This window comes from Orycteropus afer, unplaced genomic scaffold, assembly GCF_000298275.1.
Source record: "Orycteropus afer afer isolate SDZICR_OR568_19922 unplaced genomic scaffold, OryAfe1.0 scaffold00054, whole genome shotgun sequence".
In the NCBI taxonomy this organism is placed as follows: Eukaryota; Metazoa; Chordata; class Mammalia; order Tubulidentata; family Orycteropodidae; genus Orycteropus; species Orycteropus afer.
Genome location: NW_006921641.1, coordinates 9,656,206 through 9,678,083, shown reverse-complemented (window position 1 = coordinate 9,678,083; position 21,878 = coordinate 9,656,206). Strand labels below are relative to the sequence as shown.

The 21,878-nt window shown below is 45.7% G+C and overlaps 1 protein-coding gene across 1 annotated transcript in view; it reads left to right on the top strand.

Annotated features, from left to right (window-relative positions):
* The first annotated feature begins 11,163 nt into the window (after positions 1-11,163).
* Positions 11,164-21,878, top strand: part of TOGARAM2 (TOG array regulator of axonemal microtubules 2) — a 75,048-nt gene continuing 64,333 nt past the window's right edge. Inside the window, exons 1-2 of the mRNA XM_007938817.2 lie at positions 11,164-11,191; positions 13,659-13,772. Of these exons, the coding sequence (XP_007937008.2) occupies positions 11,164-11,191; positions 13,659-13,772 (142 nt within the window). The remainder of the gene's footprint in view (positions 11,192-13,658; positions 13,773-21,878) is intronic.

Sequence of the window (21,878 nt, the reverse complement as noted above, 5' to 3'; positions counted from 1 at the left end):
TCAGCCCTGAGTGTAAATTCTGACTCTTCACATAGTAGCTCTGTGACCTTGAGCTAGTTACTTAACCTCTCTGACCCTTGGTCTCTTATATATAAATTGAGGAAAATATCTGTTTAAGGAGGCTTTGTGGTGCAATGGCTAAGGCTCAGCTGCTAACTGAAAGGTTGGCAATTTGAACCCACCAATGGCTCTGGTAGCATAGTGGCTAAGGCGCTTGACTGCTACCCTGAAGGCTGGTGGTTCAAACCCACTAGCCACTCTTTGGAAGGAAGATGGGGCAATCTACTTCCATAGTGATACTCCTCGGAAACCCAAGGAGGAGTCGCTATGAGTCGAGTTCGACTTGCTGGCACATAACAACAACAATAACAACAAGTGGCTCTGCAGGAGAAAAGACCTGGCAATCTGCTCCCATGAAGATTACAGGCTAGGAAACTCTATGGAGCAGTTCTACTCTGTCCTGAAGGGTCACTGTGAGTCGGAATCGACTCGATGGCACACAACAACAACATTATCTAGCTCATTGCTCTGTTTCAAAAATTAAATTACATAATATTTGGAAATACCTAGCCCAATGCCTAATATATAACAGCATGTAACTGACACTCAATTTCTCTTCAAGAAGAGTCTCTGTAAAGATGTGCTTTAATTTTGAAATTATTCATTCATTTACTCATGCTACAAACATTTATTGAGTTGTAACTATGTATCAGGCACTGTGTTTGGTACTTTGTCTGTATTTCTTAATATTCCCATGGGCTGCTAGCTGACCTGCAGCACATGTTGTCTAGAGAACAGAGGGATTACAGGCATGAACCCCACCTGACACCAGGAGGGTGGGGGAAAAGGCATCTGCATCCAGCGGGGGTAGCAGCAGAGCTGATAGAGGAGGCCCAGGAAAGAGACAGTTGGGGTAGTAGGGGTTGTCCTCTGTGTACTCCATCCCCACCCTGCCTTACTGCTTGTCCATGTGCCTGTCAGAGCTGGAGACAGGAGTCTGAGCCAGGTCCCTATGATGCCTCACGGAGAAGGTCTGGTAGGTGTGGGTGTTCATTGGGGGTGGAGAGGGCTCTTGGGACTACCAGTCCCAGGAGTGGCCAAGCCTTTATTTAGGAGATGAGAGACATTGTGGAAATCAGCCTGCCATAGGCTAAGGAAGATGGAGATACCTGGCTGGGGGTGAGGATGGCAGCAAGAGATACTTGTTTGGCTTTTTGGAATCAGGATGCACCCTCAGACTGTTCCAGAATGTCACACTTTCCCTGAGTTCATCCTCTCACGCTCAGTAGTCTTATCAGCCCTTCCTGACAATACCTGGGTCTCCAACCTGACCTTTCTAAACCCCCATCCTCCCTCTGCACTGCCTTCGCCTGTTCTCCAGTCTCCCAGGACCTAGTGCCCCCTCCTGCCCAGGGTGAATCCCCTCCTGAGCCTGTGCCCTCTCTGTCTCCACTTTCCTTTGGGATCCTGCTTCATCACTTGTCCTTTTTCCCTTCATGTCTTCAGGCTTTCCCTTCTGCCAGTTCCTTTTCCTTCTATGAATATGCTCTGATAGTTTCTATCCTTGAAAACACAAAAAACAGTCAAAACAAAACACCAAAATTCTATTTTCTCTTCATTTCCCTCCAGCTCCTACCTCATCTTTCTCCTCTCTTTCTTATCCAAGATGTCCAAAGAGTTGTCTGCATTGTTTCTACTTCCTTACCTTTCAGGCACTCCTCAACTCACAGCAGCCTGCTGTGCTTCCACTTTGCCCCCAACTGCACAGAAATGGCTCTCCCTAACCTCCCAGAAGATTCCCTAATAGTCAGATCCATTGGGATTTCCTCAGTCCTTGTCTATGTCAACCTATTTGCTGAGCTGATATTCTGCACTCTGTCTACTCACTTGGCTTTCCTGGCACTACACTTCCCTGGTTCTCCCTAGCCTACCTGCCTGTCCAGGCTTGGCTCCCTTATGGCTTCCCCTTCTTCTCTGCCCACCTCTGTCCAACACTGTTGTTTTTTGGGGCCTTCTTTGGCTCTGGGCTCTCTCTCATGTCCAGGTCTTGGTTGGCAGCATCTATTCTTGTGATTTCAACTGCCATCTGAAGGTTGGTATATTTGAAAGAACCAAGACTATCCTATTTGGATTTCCAAGCCTATAACTCTAGCCTAGGGAGCTCTGGTGGCATAGTGGCTAAGGCATCTGACTGCTAACCAGAAGACTGGTGGTTCAATCCCACTAGCCACTCTTTGGAAGGAAGACTGGGCAATCTACTTCTGTAGTGATACCTCCTCAGAAACCCAAGGAGGGGTTGCTATGAGTCGAATTCACTCTATGGCAGTGAGTTGGTTTGGTTTTGTATAACTCTAGACTAGACTTCTCTCCTGGAGTCTTCTGGGCATCTCCACCTGGGTGTTCCAAAGGTGTCACAGATTAGCCTGTCCTACCGAAGGTTGGGCAATCCTACTTCCGTAGTGATACTGCCTCGGAAACCCAAGGAGGGGTCGCTATGAGTCAGGGCTGATTCGAGGGCACATAACAACAACAACAACAACAAACCCAGGAAGGTTGGGCAATCCTACTTCCGCAGTGCTACTGCCTCGGAAACCCAAGGAGGGGTCGCTATGAGTCGGGGCCGACTGGACGGCAAATAACACCACCAACAACAACAACACCCAGGACTCTGTGTCTCTCTGTTTGTCCTCTTAGTTAAAGGCATCCCATCTTCCATGCCAAAACTTTCAAGCCAATCTACACTCCCCTCTCCTAATTTCCCTTATCTAATCAGTCTCCAAATCTTATTGACTTGACCTCCTTTTTCTGAGATCTGTGCTCTCCTTCTCATTTGAACCACCGCTGAACAAATTAGACTGTTATCTTCTCTTGCCAGAATTTTTTCTACATAGCTATCCTCTTGCCTGCAGCCACTGTGATCTTTGTTCATTATGATAATACCAATGCCACTGATAATCTTGTGCATTAAACCAAAAAAAAAAAAAAAACCCTCATTGCTGTCGAGTTGATTGTGACTCATAGGAACCCCTGCTTGGGTTTCCATGGTGGTATCTCTATGGAAGTAGATTGCCCAATCTACCTTCCAAGGAGTAGCTGGTGGGTTTGAACTGCCAGCCTTCTGGTTAGCAGTCAAATGCCTTAGGGACTACACTACCAGAGCTCCTAAATCTTGTGTATTATGTATTATTATATTCATTTTGCAGTTAAAGAACCCAGCTCAGAGAAGTTTAGTCACTGATGTGATGGATTGCTTATATACGGCCTTTCTCACCATGGTTTGTAATTCCCATCAATGGCTTGGGTGGAACTATGCAAATAAGGTGTTTATGACCCACCAAGGGGATTGGACCACTTGCTAATAATGCAAAGAAGGTGCATGGAGCCCCTGTGGGGGTAGGACCATGAAAGTAAGATGTAAGAAACCCTAACAAGGGTATTGGTCAGTTTTGCCATCTTATTAGCCAATCTCAGAACAGAGGAGGACATCACTACCACCAAGAAGAATCAGGAGAATGTCCTTTGGACCCAAGGTTCTTGTGTTGAGATCCTCATAGACTCAGGAGACAGAGAGAGAGCTGTGACACTGTAGACCATGGAAGATGGCAAGAAGTGTTGGCAGAGAAACAATGGCAGCAGAAATAAGAGACCAGTGCAAGATGGCACAGTGGATGAGAGGGCCGAGTGCCTTTGGGCAGGGTGCCTCTGTGCTTGTTGGAATGTGGCTTGCTTACCCACAAAATGAGTACCTTTGGGCTGAGGTTTACTGGTGGAATAGGGTGCCCTTGGGACTTATTGATGGAGCTAAAGAGCTTTGTAACCCTTGACCAAGCAGGGCAGAATCTGGGTTAAGTGTTGAGGGGCCAAGGATCAGAGTGAGGCACTGCTATTAAGAGGCTGTTTTAACTGAAGAATTGTATCCTGAGTCATTCCTGATCCTCTATTGTGACCTGTTACATCCCTAATAAGCCCCATAACTGTGAGTATGATCTATGAGTTCTCTGTAGCCATTGCAACAAATTATTGAACCCAGCAGAGAAGCAGAGAGTGCTGTGGGAGGGACAGCTTGTGTCAGAATTGGTTAAAAAAAAAGGTTGGAGAGTAGAGGTATGTCTGACCTCTGCCTCATAGGAATCAGCTTTGGACTGTTGATGCTGATAGTGATTCTCTTCCCCCCTTGTGAAATTAGAAGAGTCAGACACCTCCATGCCATGTTTACAGCTATGTACCTGTAGTTACACAACTAGTAGGTTCTGGATTTAATCTTATTCACCTTTATATCCTGGTACCTAGTACATAGCCTGGCACATAGTAAGTGCTTATACAAATTGGTTCAATGAATGAATGAATCTCAGACTTTCAATGATAGACTGGACTCTGGAGGTCAGAGTCTAAGAGGTCACCTGAGAACTTGCAGAGTTTCCCCTGGAGGTCTATGAAATAGGCTGCCTTTTGTGAGGGAAGCAGAGGTGGGTGGAGGGGTGAGGTGCACGTCTACTATGAGCAGAGAGGTGGGTGGCTTACTCTTCACCTTCAGAGAGATCGCACGGAGCATAGGAAGAAGTGTTCTATCCAACTGTGCCGATGACTAGTGGCACATCTTTGATAAGTCACTTATTTTCTGTGTGACCAGTCCAGAGGCTGGGCTAGTGTCTTCAAACTTTTGATATTAAAATTCTGTCAGGAGCCCTTCTTTCCTAGGAAATCCCTCCCAGACCCCATTTGAGAGATCTATATGAAAATGTAGGTCAGATAATACCATTCCTTCCTTGGAAAGTCTTTGGAGTTCCTTTTGCCAGTTGCATAAGCCTAGGCTCTTTACAGAACATTCTAGATCTTCATAATGGCTCTCATCCACCTTCCCAGGCTTGGGCCCACTTGCCAGGCCCCAAACTCACAGACATGTTGATTCCTCCAGGCCTTTGCTTAGACTGCTCCTTCAGTCTGGAATGCTTTCCTACCCATCTCAATCCTACTTCCTTCTAGGCCCAGTTGGCTGCTTGTTCTGTAGAAGATCTCCAGGTGGCATGGTCAGACAGTGCGGATGGTCTCTGTGGGAGGCCTCTCTGTGTCAGGAGTTTCTTTATTATACTTAGAATTGCACGGTGTGTTCACAGAGAAGCATAGGATTATGGGTGAGAACTGGAAGCTGTCAAAGGAATTGTCTAGTTTGAGCCTCTCTGCAGACATGTCTGCCTCCTCCATATGAGTATGTCACTTTGGTCTGTCTTGTAGGAATGGTTCATCCTAACTTTAAAGATAGTGTAGGTGTGCATACATGCGTGTGTATATATGTGGGTGGGTGGGTTAGGGGGCTACTGCTTCCCAGAGAAGGAGAAGAAAGAATTCAAACCTGACATTTTAAGCATCCACTCTATACTGAAAAAAAAACTGAATACCGTCAAGTCAGATCCAACTCATAGCAACCCCTCCTTGGGTTTCCGAAGTGATATTTCTATGGAAGTAGATTGTCCAATCTTCCTTCCAAGGAGCGGCTAGTGGGTTTGAACCACTTCTGGTTAGCAGTAAAGTGCCTTAGGCCCTATGCCAGCAAAGCTCCTATTCTATACTAGCAATGGTACATTCATTTAATCCATTTAATTTGATAATTACTTCATTTACTCCAAATAAAACCCTTGTGAAGTCATTTTGACACTGAAAAAGAAAGAAACTGAAGCTCAGAGGACTTTAATGTTTCCCAAGAGGGTTAGGATTCCAACTCAGCTGTGTCTGATTCTAAGCCCAAGTTCTAGATATTCCAAGCTGGACATTCAGGAATGTGCTGGGGGTGAGGTATGGGATGAGAAGCATGCCTAGATCAGAAGCCTTTCTTCAGAGGATGAATATTCCAGTGGGGGATGTATTTTTGGGTTCAAAAATTAGTTTTATAAACTTTCTCATCTTTCCCCTCAACCTTGGGCACCCTCCCTTTCTCTATTCATCTTTGCATGGACACTATTGTCTCTGCCAAATATATCTGAGGAGATGACTCTGAATCTCTGGAACCAATGTCCCTCAGAGATCTCTAGAAAGAGAAGTGGTAGCATCATTGCCACATCGAGAGAGGCTTCAGGTATGGCAGTCCCTGGGTAAATGGGCAGGTGGGGCCACATCTCATGATTGTGGGCTCATCTCCTCCCTCCCCTTCCTGCTCTCTCTTCTATGACCCCTCCTCCCTTCTTGAAGCTCCTCTTTTACTCTCCTGTCTGTGGGCTATTCTCTATGGAAAGATTCTCTGCTGATCTTCCTTGGGAAGAAAGTGGGTGCTGGCTTCCTGTGGGCTGTGCAAAGCTACAGGGTAGTTGGAATTTTGTCCTTGAGACTGACATTCTTTACTGGGGCAGTACTAGCTTTTGTTTCCTTTGCACTGGAAACTTGAGTCTCTTCTCTCCATGGTGCTGGTCACCATGGAACCTCTGTAGTCATAGCCCTTGGTGGAAGAAGTGGACAACGGTTACTTACCTTGGGCCACCTCATTTGCTGAGCTGAAAAACTGAGACTGAGGGTAGAAGAGCAAGCATCTCGACAATCCAGTGCACCAAGAAGTGAGGACAGAATCCTGGTCCCCAAATCCAGGGGCTTGTTGGGCCTTTAGGTTAGGGCTGTTCTGATAGGGGAAGGTAACTCCTCAGTGCCCAGTGTAGTGGTGGGTGCAAATGAGGGTCCATGAAGTATGCCTCGGGGTTCTGGCACTGAGTGTCCATGGTAAATCCCAACACTTTGTCTACCTTTGTGCACGAATTTCTGACTCTGATTTTATAGTTTGGATATGAATCTTTAAATTTCTCTGAGCTTAAGTAATTTTTCTGGGGAAGTGCCACCTGTTGCTCTCCCATAAGACCTGGTTGTTTGTCCATAAACAACAAGGTTTGGCTACCTCTCCGAGGGCAGTTGCCTATGAAATCCTGCACTGCAGACCCTGCACTGGAGACCTTTAGGGGCCTGAAGGATCAAAGGTGCACACCCAGGCAGGGGTAGGCCTGAAGGGGCTCTGCCTGATGGGATGCCTTGGCAAGCTATAGAGTGGTTTCCTATCTGTAATACTAGTGTCCCTCGGGACATGGAGGGATGGGTCTGACTTGGCCTATTGCCATTTTGACTGCTGAAGAGGCTGGGGGGCCGTCTTGTTCAGAGGCCCTTTGTAGTAAAGATGGCTGTGGAACCTTATGCTAGCTAGACTCTTTGGGGAAACTGAGGGAGCAATAGCTACTTTGCCAGTGTAAAGTGAGATATAGGGCTGAGATTTCATTATAACGTGAATCTAAAGTATAGCCCAGTAGTTCTCAATCCTGTTTGGACATCAAAACTGTGTAGGAGTTAAAAAACAAAACGAAAAACAGATCCCTGTGGCCTGCTCCCTACTGATAAACAGTGTGTTGAGTTGACACTCATGGAGACACCATGTGTGTCAGAGTAGAACTGTACTCCATAGGGGTTTCTATGGCTGATTTTTTTGGAAGGAGATTGCCAGGCCTTTCCTCTGAGACACCTCTGGGTGGACTTGAACCACCAAGCTTTTGTTCAGCAGTCACTCATGTTAACTGTTTGTCTTACTCAAGTACTCTGTGGCCTGCTCCCTAGAAGACTCTAATTCAGTAGATCTGGGATGGTTTCTTGGAATCTATCATTTTAACCATTCTCAGGTGGTTCTGACTGACAGTCAAGGATGAGACCAGGAGTTGTAGCTAAATATTTCTTTTCACATATAATTTGTGTAGATAGTGTTCTGGTTATCTAGTACTGCTCTGACAAGAATATACCACAAATGGGACGGCTTGAACAAACAGGAGTTTATTCTCTTGCAGTTCGGGAGGCTAGAAGTCTGAGTCCAAAGTGCCAGGCTCTAGGGGCTGGGTGAAAGCCCCTTGACCTTGGGTTCAGCTCTGCCTCTTGCTCCTGGCCCACTGAAGCTAGAGGCATCTCTTCACTCAGGCAGCTACTGGCTGCTGAGGCTAACAAGGCCAAGGTCGATAAACAAAATGGCACAGTCTCAATGTTACCAAACCACATGGCAGGCCATTAATTCAAGTCCATTGAAAGTCCCAAGGTCGGCAGAGCATGGCAGGCTGCTGAACAACGACATGGCTACATGCAGAGTTCAAGCGTGTCATAAGCTAGAGACTACTCCCAAAGCTGTTTCTTATATATGAGAAGCAGACCACAGAGCCAAAGGCAGCTACTCAGCTGGTCACAGTAGATTCCACTATGGAGGTGATTACCAGTCTCATCATGAGGAATACTACATCCAGCTGCCCAGCCACTCAATCAGGCCTTGCCAAGTTGATACACAAACTTGATACACAAACTTAACCACTGTCGTCTGGTTAGAGGTATGGTTAGCAGGAAGGAGTCCATGGGGCCTACAATTCTCTCTGTCCCCAAACTTCTGGACTCTAGCTTGCTTGTTTTAATTTCAGCCTTGGAAGGTCAGTCTCAGCCTGGAACACTCCTGCTGGACTCTGTCAATCTCTTGAGTCTCTTTCCCAGCTCATTGGGGTACTGAGTCGGATGTTGTTGCCTGTGGAATAGAATCTTCCCATGCCTTGCTCAGGAGAAGTACTGGGTCTCACAGACACGAAAAATATGCTGTTTTTCACCACCATTGTGGTTAAATCCTTCTTATTTCAGTAGTCACTAGACAAGGAATTGCCTTCTTCCCTGGTTGTGAGGAAAATGCTCTTCAGACAGAGACGCTAAGTGGCTTGCAGTCCTATGCTGTAAAAAGATCCAACTGGGGCTAGGGTGGCTGGTCTGGGATCTCTGTTTGGCCAGAGGGGTTGCTAGGAGATACTGTGCCTTCTGGCTCCTCAGTGGGGACAGTGGCAGGCTGGCTTCCAGATGGATGGCAGTTTTTCTCAATTCTTGAGTTGAAACTTGTTGCTTAGCAAAAAGGGAGTTGGCAACGCATTGTGCCGTGTTCCCAGATGATATCTTAAGGAAACAACTCTCTCGAGTAGAAATGGGGAGATGTAGGCTTTAACCCTGATTTTGTCATTTACCTGGCCATTCACCTCCATTGCCTGTCTGGGGGAAAGTGGACCAGTATTTCAGTAAAGAATTAATCAGATTGTGTGATGTCACAGAGTTTGTCATGTGGAAAGAAAATAGGTTCATGGCAAGAGCTGATGACTGACCCTAAAGGCTGAAAAGGGGCTGGGAAGAGGATTGAAGTAGTCCAATGGTCAGCTGCTGCTGTTGTTGTTGTTATTATTTGCCGTCAAGTCGCCCCTGACTCATAGGGGCCCCTTCAGAGCAGTGGCTGGTGGGTTTGAACCGCCAGCCTTCTGGTTAGCAGTCAAGTGCCTTAGGCACTATGCTACCAGAGCTCCTATGGTTGGCTGCAGGGCAGTGAAATGCCTAGAGGGTCAGAGGCTTGGTTTGTTCAGTGAAGGGAGAATGAGGGCCTAGAAGTTTACATAGAGACAGGCACTTCCGGAAAGAAACCTGAAAAGCTGGTTTCCAGCGAGATCCCCACCCCTTGCCCCCAACATTTGAGTGATAAGCAGAAGTATAAAGAAGAACCTTCCTCATGGTCTTTCAAGGAGGCTGGCAGAGTATTTTTTTTCTTTAATTTTTATTGTAATTTAGGTGAAAGTTTATGGAGCAAATTCATTTTACATACAGTAGTTTATACACATTTTGTCTCAAAACATTGACTGCAATTCCCCACAGTGTAACAGCTCTCTTCCCACTTCCTCCATGTAGTTACCTCTTCCCTGTGTCCTTCCCTCCCGTGCACTCCTGCCCCCGAACTATCTGCCTGTGCAAACACTGCCCTTCTATTCTCCTACAACTGATCACTCCAAGTAGTCTATCTACCTGGTGTAAATGTTCAGCCCATATGCCTGTCTATTGTTTGGCTGGAAGCCACAGGAGTGAGTTCAATTCCAGAACTGAAGGGTAACTAGGGGCCATAGTCTCAGGAGTCTCACCAGGCTCTATCAGACCAGCAAACCTGGTCTTTTTTTTTTTTAAATGATTTTGAGTTTTGTTCAAAGTAATTTTTTTAAATTATTATTTTGTTGTGAAAATAAATATACACAACAAAACAGTTGCCAATTCAACAATTTCTACATGTGCAATTGATTACCTTCTTCATGTTGTGTTATCATTCTCACTATCCTTTTCCAAATGATTCCACCACCATTAGCTCAATGCTCCCTAAAGAAAAACTGCCTTTCCCTCTTCTTCCCACCCCTGATAACTGCTAATAATCTTTGATTTCTATGTATTTACTTATTTTATGTAAGTGACATACAGTATTGGTCCTTTTGCAACTGACTTATTTCACTTAGGGTAATGTTTTCAAGGTGCATCTATGTTGTGTCAGGCATCAGGACTTCATTTCTCTTTATGGCTGAGTAGTATTTCATTATGTATGTATCCACTCATTGGTTGATGAGCATTTCAGTTGAGAATAATGGATTTTGAAGAAAATAGGAACTGAGGGAGAAGCAAAGTGTCAGGCTCTACCTTGTGTCTGTGTCAAAGTGACAAGTAAAGACTAGTTGATTGGTGTCTTTGATGAACTTCCTAATGAACTCTTTCCACAGAGTCAAGCAAGCTGGTACTTAGACACTCTGAAGTATCCAAAAAAAAAACCAAAACTCTGCCGTCGAGTCGAATCCGACTCATAGTGACCCCTCCTTGGGTTTCCGAGGCGTTATCTCTACGGAGGGAGCTCTGGTGGCATAGTGCCTAATGCATTCGACTGCTAACCAGAAGGCTGATAGTTCAAATTCACCAGCCACTCCTCAGAAGGAAGATTGGGCAATCTACTTCCGTAGAGATACCACCTCAGAAACTCAAGGAGGGGTCACTATGAGTTGGATCTGACTTGACGACGGCAGTGAGTTTGGTTTTTTTTATTTTATCTCTATCCCTTCTGACAACATGATCAAACCAGGTGAGACAAATTCTGGCCATTCTTGTTTCTAAGGAACATTCTGGCTGTACTTCTTCCAGGATAGAGCTGTTCATTCTTCTGGCAGTCCATGGCATTTTAGCTATTCTTCACCAACACCACAATTTAATGCATCCATTCTCCACCATAGGCCTCTGGATGTTCCAGGTTGGACCCCTCTGGACCCCCAAGGACTGTACTCCAAGATCAGTAAGGAGTTGCTGTCCCTGGACAACTGTCCAGGTGCCTTCTCCACCTGGGCCATGGGCACACGTGATGATGTCCCTTCAGGTAAGGGTACAAGGCACCTAGGGAGGCCTGGTGCTGGTGATTCTCAGGCTGGGAGTGGGGTGGGCCATGGGGATGGGTATCTTCTCAGCTATTCCCAGGGGCTGTTCTGACTACCAGTTTTGCCAGGTGGCTGTGCCTTCCTAACTTGACCTAGCTCTCCATGTGCTAATGTGGCCCTCCCTGCTCAGCATGGTGTCTAGGTGGCTCCCTGGCCTGAGGAGGAGCTCTAAGTGTTCCATGGATTTGTACTGAGCTTGGCCTCTAGTGTCTGAGGCATCATGGGCTGAATGAGGGGCTGATACCTTTCTGTGCTTGGCGTTTTGGCATGACTAGAGGATGTGGGGCTGAGACCTCAGGGAGGGCTGGATGAGCCCCTTTACTTAGCTGTTGAGCAGGGCAATGGGAACAGACTTAGCATCAGGAAACAGGGGTCCAGGCCTGACTCTGCTACTGAGAAGCCAGCCGTGTGGGCCTCAGTTCCCTCTGGAAAGTGAGGGGTCAGTCCTGCTCCCAATGAAATGGGCTGCTTGTGAGGGATTGAGGCAGGGGCCAGATGACCATCTGGAAGGAATGTAGAGAGCCACAGAATGCCCGAAAGCAGGACTGGTCAGGAAACAGTGTCAGGATGTCTAAGGCAGAACTGTCTGGGGCTTTGATAGATTAATGTGAAAACAAAAGAATTGCATAATTTTATGCTACATCAGATACTGCTTGATATTAAGGAGGTGCTGACAGCTCAAGAAAAATATGTAAATCTATCAATAAAATGAAGATGTTATTCATTAATTTTATTTTCTCTGATTATTAGAAAACTACTTCCAGTTCCTCAGGCTTATGCTTCCTTAGGGGATATAGAGTATGAACCCTGGCTTCATCCAGCTCCTTTGTTTTACAGACTCAGAGAGTTTAACTTATTTCCTCAAGGTCACACAGGTGGCTGAAACAGGGCTGGAGCCTAGACTCTACGTTCCTTGAGACTTTTCAGCCTTGGGGTGTGAGCTCTGGGTTTTTACCTGTGTATGGTCTTCTCCACAGGGTGGGTAGGAGTTCCACAGAGGTTCCAAGGTTTGCTTGGGAGGGGCTGCGCCTTCAGGGTGTAAGACTGACCATCCAGCTCACACACCTTTGTTACGTGCCTACTGAGCTTTAGGTAACCAGTTGCCACTGAGTTGACTTTGACTCCTGGTGACCCCATTTGTGTCTATAGGGTTTTCAGTTGATTGATTTTTCAGAAGTAGATTACTAGGATTTTCTTCCAAGGCACCTCTGGGTGGACTTGAACCAGCAATCTTTCAGTTGGTGTGTTAACCATTTGCACTCCCCAGGGACTCCGCATCAGGTACTAGGATACAAAAATGAATGAGATACAAAAATGGAGGCCACAGGGAAGGGAGGGAGATAGACGTATGGAGAGGTGAATGTAAAATGGGCACCTCCACCAAACACCTTTGTTTGGGGTGTCAAACAAAGTGCCTGAGATGCTGAAGGAGCAGGGAGGAGAGGAAAGTTATGAAAAGAGTGGATGCCTGGAAGGAATCCCTCTCTCCTGTTCCTGGCCAACTCCTTCTCCTTGCTGAGGTCTTGGCCCAGTGGTCCTTCCTTCTGGGAAGCTTTTCCCATCTCAGCTTTGGGTGGCTGCTCCTGCTGTGCAGGCTCACAGCCCCTCCTACCCTGCCCTTTCCACAGCATTATTCCTTGCTAATCATCACCTTTCCTAGCCACAGCTGGCAAGGCAAGGACTGAGTTGGCCTGGTTACTGCAATGTTGTCATGACTTAGCATGATCCCTGCCGCAGAGCAAGCACTTAATTAATAACTGCCGCTTGCAGAGCTGGGGGATGCTGAGGCGAGAAGAGGACAGATCAATGTAGGATGTGCTGCTGTGGTGCTTGAGGCGTTTCAAGGAGGGGAGCTATGCAGGTGACCCCATGCTCTGCTCTGCAACCAGGGGGAGAGGTCAGGCTGAAGCTGTGGCTTTGGGGGAGCTCCACATGTGAGCGATCATTGAAGGCATGGCAATGAGTAGGTGGCCTATGAAAGCAGCTAGTGAGATATGTGTGATGGACAGAGGCCGGGGACACCAGGGTTCAGTGTGATTGGGCAGTGTAGGAGGGGAGCCCACAGAGGAGACAGAGGAGGCACTATCAGAGCAGACCAGAACCAGGAGGATGAAGGCAAGCCAAGTGTGAGGAAAGAGGGAGAGCTAGGCCGAGAGGACTGAACAGAGAAGTGTGTGGTATATGTGGATGGAGACCATGGGTGTCTGGGCTGGCTGGAGTCACATTGTGAGCCCCCTCTGATGGCCAGTCTGTTTGGGAGGACAGGGTGTATGCCCTTAGTTCTTTGGGCAGGGGTAAGAGGGGTAAAGTCTCCCCTGGCTGCTGGTGCTCAGGGGCATAGCACCAGTTTGTTCCTCACCCTGGTCTCAGAGGACTCTAATTTGCTGCCTCCCTGTGGTCTGTCCCCAGCCAAAGCTCTGGCTCCTGTGGCCGTGTACTGTGGAAGCATCCCTCGGGTCAGTGCCAGGCCACGTACACTCCCGGGTGGCAGCGTGGACTCCAGCCTGCAGGCCTACGAAGAAGGTGAGACCCAGCAGGGCCAAGGAGTGCCTGGATGGCCTCTTGAGGGACTTTGGACAGAGAATGAGGGACACATCTGGCAGCTGCCCAGTCAGGGCCACTGACAATAGGGTAGATCTCAGAGATCTGGAAAGGAGTGTGTTTGGATGGTGGTTGTGTTCTAAAGTCACCAGCAGATGTTAGTTTTACTGTGGCTCCTGCTGAAAATAAAACTAAAACCAAACCCACTGCCATGGAGTCAATTCCTACTCATTGCGACCCTGTAGGATAGGGTAGAACCCCTCCCCCCCGTAGAGTTTTCAGGGCTATAAATCTTTACAGAAGCATATTGCTGCATCTGTCTCCCATGGAACCTCTCCTGGGGTTGAACTGCTGACCTTATGGTTAACAGCTAAATGTTTTAACCACTATGCCACCAGAGCTCCTAGTTGATTTTAAATTTGTTCGTTCAATTCTGTGCCTCAGGGGATAGAGGTGTATTGAGAGGGACAGAAATAGGGAGGTGGAGCTCTCTGCAGGCAACTGGCCCAGGGTCTGCCACCCCATGAGCCCCCTTGCCTTGGGAACAGCACTTGAGTACAGTCCTGGAAGTGGGCACCTCTAGATTGACAGCTGTCGCTGTGGTGGTTTTCACAGACACGAAACAGCTTCTTGCCACTTCCTGCTAGGTCACTTCCTGCTTTAGCTTCCAGCAGTGTTGTAACTTGGGGGGTGGAGGAGTATGGACTGTATGTCCTGACCCTGTCAGAAGGAGTGACACCAAGATGACCCCAGGGTCTGCAGTGACAGCAGTGGTGGACAGGTCAGAGCAGTTGGGGGAAGGGCTGCCAAGGCAGTGGTGTCACTAGGGTTGGTGTTACCCCCTACATGTGGGCAGGCCTCAGAGCCTGCCATTGAGTAGAATAGAGGGTCTTCCCTTGGCCAATAGGAGAGGGGAGGAGCTTGGGGGTGGGGTGCTGGGGAAGGGAGGGGTGGGCATTGGGGCAGGGAGGGGCCCCAACGGCACTGCTCAGCCCAGTCTGGGGACTATGTAGCCAAACAAGTCCTTTCACCAGGATGCCTTTGCCAGCCAGCCCAGCCCATAGGAGGGGCGACACCATGAGTTCCCACACTGGGTGACACCAACCCTGGTGATGCCATTGGCTTCCAGGTACAAGCTGTCCTTTCTGCAGAAGTCCTGTTGCAGTGTTTGGATGGATAATTGGATTGCTCTGAGTAACTGCCCTCCTCTGTGATGGGGCAAAGCTTTCAGGCTGGCCCCCGATAGGCTAGAGGCTGGCTCAAAGTTTAGCTTCCTTGGTTGGGGAGCCCAGTCTAGTACCTGTGGCCTGGGCAGTAGGATCTGTGGCATCAAGGGTCCTCCTACAAGAGGCTGGGGGTGGGGCAGAGATTCTAAAAGCTGGTGTGTCTGTGCCTCCCCTGTGCCTCCATGTTCAGGACTCCAAAGGCCTCAGTTCAAAGGCAGTCACTTCATGAATATTTTCCAAACCACCTTCTCTCTCCTCCAAGTGCACAAAGCATTTTGTTCATATGTCTGTATACGCCTCACTTTTTACCTTGTGATATTCCTAGTTACATCCTATTTCTCTAATACAAGGAACTCTATAATATAGTGCCTAAGACATTTGGCTGCTAACCAAAGGTCAGTGGTTTGAACCCACCAGCTACTCCACAGAAGAGAGATGAGGCAGTCTGTTTCCATAAAGATTTACAGCCTTAGAAACCCAGTAGGAGTGACTGGGGTCTTAAAAGCTTTTGAGCAGCCACCTAACGTGCAACTCTTGGTCTCCTTTCATCTGAAGCAAAGAAGAGTGAAGAAAATCAAAGGCATCTAGAAACAATTAGTCCAAGGATATGATGGACCCTGAGACCAGAAGAACTAGATGGTGCCCAGCTGCCAATGCCAACCACTCATCAAAGGATCAAAACTGGAGATCCTAGATAGAGCGGGAGGAGAAATGTGGAACAAAATTCAAAAACACAAAAATGACCAGAATTACTGGTCAGATAGAATCTGGTAGAACTCCCAGGAGTATGGCCCTGGATTACCCTTCAGGCTTAGAATTGGACTCATTCCCATTGATTGGCTCTCAGCCCAATAGTTGAAAGACCTACATGCAGAACACCTACCCCCGGGTGATGCACTCACCTACTCTAGGGAGATACAACCCTTACAGCAATTGGCCATGAGGTACCACAGGGACAGCATTCACATAGAGGGAAAGCTAGACAGACAGGAGTGCACAGTTAAGATGGGCACAGGGAGGGGTGGTCACAGGAATGGGAAGGGAGGAGAGTTTGTTATGGTCAGGGATGGTAATCTGGGTGTGAAATCAAATGTACATGAACTGTTGAATGTAAAACAAATTTTGCTCTGTAAATTTGCACCTAAAGCACAATAAAATTAGAAAAAGAAAAAGAAACTCAATAGGGGTTATTATGAGCATGAGTGGCAGTGAGTTTGGTTTTTGCAGTTTCTCTAATACATTGACACTACTCATCTGTCAATTTGTCATGCTGTGGTAGCTTGCATGTTGCTGTGAGGCAGGAAGTTATGCCACCAATATTTTGAATAAAAGCAGGGCCACCTAAGACAGACTGGGAAGAAGGATGGGACCATGCACTTCTGAGAGAATTGGCCACTGAAAAACCTTATAAATAGTAGTGAAACACTGTCTGATATATTACTGGAAAACTTTATGAAGTGCTATGAAACACTGTCATGCTGGAAGATGAGCCCCTCAGTTTGGAAGGCACTCAAAATACCACTGGGGAAGAACTACCTCCTCAAAATAAAGTTGACCTTAATGATGTGGATGGAGTAAACTTTTGGAACCTTCATTTGCTGGTGGGGTATGACTCAAAATGGGAAGAAAGGATTATAAACATTTATTAATAGTTGGAACATGGAATGTGCAAGGTATGAATCTAGGAAAATTGGAAATTGTCAAAAATGAAATGGAACTCATAAAGATTGATATCTTAAACATTAGTAAACTGTACTGGCCATTTTGAATTGGACAATCATACGATGTACTATGCTGGGAATGACAAATTCAAGACAAATGGTGTTGCCTTCAGTGTCAAAAAGAACATTTCAAGATCAATCCTGAAGTACAATGCTGTCAGTGATAGGTTAATATCCATATGTCTACAAGGAAGACCAGTTACTATAACTATTATTCAAACTTATGTACCAACCAACAGTGAAAGATGAGGAAATTGAAGATTTTTACCAGCTTCTAGAGTCTGAAGTTGACTAAGCATGCAATCAAGATTTGTTGATAATTACTTGTGATTAGAATGTAAAAGTTGGAAACAAAGAATAAACATTCGTCATTGGAAAATATGGCCTTGCAAAGGGGATATACCTATGACCGTATATAATGTTGGCAGGTGATATTTCTTCATATATATTTGTATGTGCTATAAGAATGTTCATATAAATAGAACTAACAGGGGGCAAAGTTATGGTAATTTCTTAGGCACAGTCAACCACCCTGACTGAGTGAGTTGCGGGAACTGTGGGCTCGGGACCACGGTCACAGGGGACATCAAGCTCAATTGGCATAACATACTACACAAAACATTGTTCGACATCCTACTTTGGTAGCGACTGGAGACTTAAAAGCTTGTAAGCGGCCATTGAGATGGAAAAATGGTTCTCCTCTCATCCAGAGCAAAGCAGAATGAAGAAAACCAAACATACGTGGAAACAATTAGTCCAAGAGACTAGTGGGCCATGTGGACCTCAATGTACATGATCATGAGAACAGAAGAGCTAGATGGTGCCCAGCTACTGCTGTCAACCACTCAGAAAGGGATCAGTGCAGGAGATCCCGAGTAGAATGGGAGAACAATGTGGAACAAAACTCAAAATCATAACAAAAGACCAGGTTTATTAGTCTGATAGAGTGTGGTGAGACCTCTGAGACTATGGCCACTAGTTACTCTTCAGGCCTGGAATTAAGCTCACTCCTGTGGCTTCCAGCCAAATAATAGATAGGCATATAGGGTGAACATTTACACCAGGTAGATACACTCCTTAGAACAATCAATCATGGGAGAACAGAAGGACAGTATTTGCATAGGGAGATAACTCAGGGGGCCAGAATGTATAGGAAAGAACACCGGAAAGAGGTACCTAAAGGAAGGAAGTGGAAGAGAGCTGTTACATTGTGGGGATTGCAGTCAATGTCATGAAACAAAATGTGTATGAATTGCTGTATGGAAAATGAATTTGTTCTGTAAACTTTCTCCTAAATCACAATAATTTTTTTTTTTTTTAAATGGCCTTGGTGATAGAAATGATGCTGGAGATAGCATGATAGTATTTTGCAAGACCAATGACTTATTTATTGCAAATACCTTTTCTCAACAACATAAATGGCAACTAAACATGTGGACCTTGCCAGAGGGACTACACAGAAATCAAATTGATTGTATCTGTGGAAAGAGGCAATGGAAAAGCTCAGTATCATTAGTCAAAATAAGGCCAGGAGCTGACTGTGGAACAGACCATCAATTGCTCACATGCAAGTTCAAGTTGAAGCTGAAGAAACTTAAAAGAAGACCATGAGAACCAAAATATGATGCTGATTATATCCCATCTGAATTTAGAGAATATCTGAAGAATAGATTTGATGCATCGAACACCAATGATAGAAAACCAGAAGAATTGTGGGGTGACATCAAGAACATCATACATGAAGAAAGCAAAAAGTCATTAAAAAGACAGAAAAGGAAGAAAAGACCAAAATGGGTGTCAGAAGAGACTTTGAAACTTGCTCTTGAATGGAGCCAAAGTGAAGGTATTGAACAGATGATTACAAAAGGGTGGCTCGAGAAGACTAAGTAAAGTATTATGATGGAATGTGCAAAGGCCTGGAATTAGAAAACCAAAGGGAAAGAACATGATTGGCATTTCTCAAGCTGAAAGAACCAAAGAAAAAAAATCAAGCCTCAAATTGCAATATTGAAGGATTCTAAGGAGCTCTGGTAGCGTAGTGCCTAAGGCACTTGACTGGTAACCAGAAGGCTGGAGGTTTAAACCCACCAGCCACTCCTTGGAAGGAAGGTTGGGCAATCTACTTCTGTAGTGATACTACCTCAGAAACCCAAGGAGGGGTTGCTATGAGTCAGGTCCAACTCAACAACACATAACTACAACAACAACAACATGGGCAAAATAATGAATGATGCAGGAAGCATCAAAAAAAGATGGAAGGAATAGACAGAGTCACTGTACCAAAAAGAATTGGTTGACGTTCAGTCATTTCAGGAGGCAGCATATGATCAAGAATAGTACTGAAGTAAGAAGTCCAAGCTGTATGGAAAGAATTGGTGAAAAATAAGGCTCTAGGAATTGACAGAATACCAATTGAGATGTTTCAACAAACAGCTGTAGCTCTGAAGGCACTTACTCATCTATTGGAAATAGCAATTTGGAAGATAGCTATCTGGTCAAATGATTGGAAGAGATCCATAGTTGTACCCCTTCCAAAGAAAGGTGATCCAAAAGAATGTGGAAATTATTGAACAATATCATTATTATCACACACAAGTAAAATTTTGCTGAAGATAATTTAAAAACAGTTGCAGCAGTGTATTGACATAGAACTTCCAGAAATTCAAACTGGATTCAGAAAAGAAAGTGGATCAAGGGATATCATTGCTGATGTCAGATGGATCTTGGCTGAAAGCAAAGAATATCAGAAAGATGTTTACTTGTGTGTTATTGACTATGCAAAGGCATTTAACTGTGTGGATCATTGCAAATTATGGATAACATTGCAAAGAATGGGAATTCCTGAACACTTTGCTATGCTTATGAGGAACCTATACAGACAAAGAGGCTGACATTCAAACAGAACAAGGGGATACTATTGTTGTTGTTGTTGTTGTTTGCCGTCGAGTCGGCCCCGACTCATAGCGACCCCTCCTTGGGTTTCCGAGGCAGTATCACTACGGAAGTAGGATTGCCCAACCTTCCTTCCGAGGAGTGGCTGGTGGGTTTGAACCGCCAGCCTTCTGGTTAGCAGTCAAGTGCTTTTAGCCACTATGATACTGCATGGTTTAAAATCAGGAAGGGCATGTGTTAGGGCTGTATCCTTTCACTATACTTTTTCAGTCTGTATGCTGAGCAACTAATCTGAGAAGCTGGACCATACGATGAAGAATGTGGCATCAGGACTGGAGCAAGACTCATTAACAATCTGTGATATGCAGATGAAACAACCTTGCTTGCTGAAAGTGAAGATGACTTGAAGCACTTACTGATGAAGATCAAAGACTACAGTCTGCAGTGTGGATTACACCTCAACATTAAGAAAACAAAAATCCTCACAACTTGTTCTGGTTACCTAGTACCACTCTGACAGATATATACCACAAATTGGGATGGCCTTAACAAACAAGAGTTTATTCTTACAATTTGGAGGCTTTAAGTCCAAGTTCAAAGTGCCAGGCTCTAGGGGTCTGGCTCTGCTGCCTGCTCCCAGCCCACTGGAGCTAGAGGCATTTCTTCACTCAAACAGCTGCAGGCTGCTGAGGCTGAGAAGCCCCAAGGTTGACAAATAAAAGGCACAGTCCCGATGTTACCAAACCACACAGCAGGCCATTAACTTAAGTCCATTGTATGTCCCAAAGTCTGCAGAGCATAGCAGGCTGCTGAGCAATGACCCCGCTACATGCAGGGTCCAAGCGTGCCATAGGCTAGAGCCCATTCTCAAATCTTATCCTTATATGCAGGAAGCAGACCACCTCCCAAAGGCAGCTACTCAGCTGCTTGTGGTAGATCCTACCATGGAGTTGATTGCCAGTCTCATCATGGGGAATAACTACCACCAGCTGCCGAGCCACTCAACCAGGCCCAGCCAAGTTGACACATAAACATAACTACCACACAACTGGACCAATAAGCAACATCATAATAAATGGAGAAAAGATTGAAGTTCTCAAAGATTTCATTTTACTTAGATTCACAATCACACTCATGGAAGCAGCAGTTAAGAAATCAGATGTTGTATTGCACTGGGAAAATCTGCTGCAAAAGATCTCTTGAAAGTGTTGAAGAGCAAAGATATCACTTTGAAGATTAAGGTGCCCCTAACCCAAGCCATGGTATTTTCAGTCGCCTAATATGCATGTGAAAGCTGGACAATGAATAAGGGAGACTGAAGAATTGATGACTTTGAATTGGGGTGTTGGTGAAGAATACTGAAAATACCTTGGACTGCCAGAAGAACAAACAAATCTGTCCTGTAAGAAGTGCAGCTGGACTGCTCCTTAGAGGCAAGAATGGCCAGACTTTGTCTCATCTACTTTGGTCATGTTGTCAGAAGGGACCAGTCCCTGGAGAAGGATATCATGCTTGGTAAGATGGAAGGTCAGAGAAAAAGGGGAAGACCCTCTACAAGATGGATTGGCACAGGGGCTACAGTCTTGGGCTCAAGGATAGCAAGTATTGTGAGGATGGTGCACAACCAGGCAGTGTTTTGTTCTGTTGTACACAGGGTGGCTAGGAGTTGGAATTGACTTGATAGCACCTAACAACAACAATGATACATTGAAAACCCCTTTATGACAAAGACTGTGCCTCACTTATCTTCATATCTCTACTGCCTAGACATTACTTGCACATTAAAAACCAGTTGTAATTGAGTTAGCTTCAACTCATGTTGACTCCGTGTGTGTCAGAGTAGAACAGTGCTCCATGTGGGTTCCAGTGGCTGCTTTTTTGGAAGGAGATCATTAAGCCTTTGTTCTGAGGCACTTCTGGATGGATTTGAATCTGCAACTTTTCAGTTAGCAGCTGAGCACATTAACTGTTTGTATACCTGGGGACTCCTACTTGGTACATAGTAGATGTTTATTAAATGTTTGCTGAGTGAATCATTGGATGTTTGGGTGTGCATGAGAGCATGGTTTGTTCTGAATCACCTGAACTTCTCTTTTCCATCTGTGGTTGGTGTTTGCCAGGTGCTCAGTCATATTGAATACTTATGTTGGATTGCAGAGATGGATGGATGGTGGACCCTGGGCAGATGTATTCATAAGCATGTATGGCCCATTGTCCATGATGTCAGAAGACTACATATTTGATCCCCC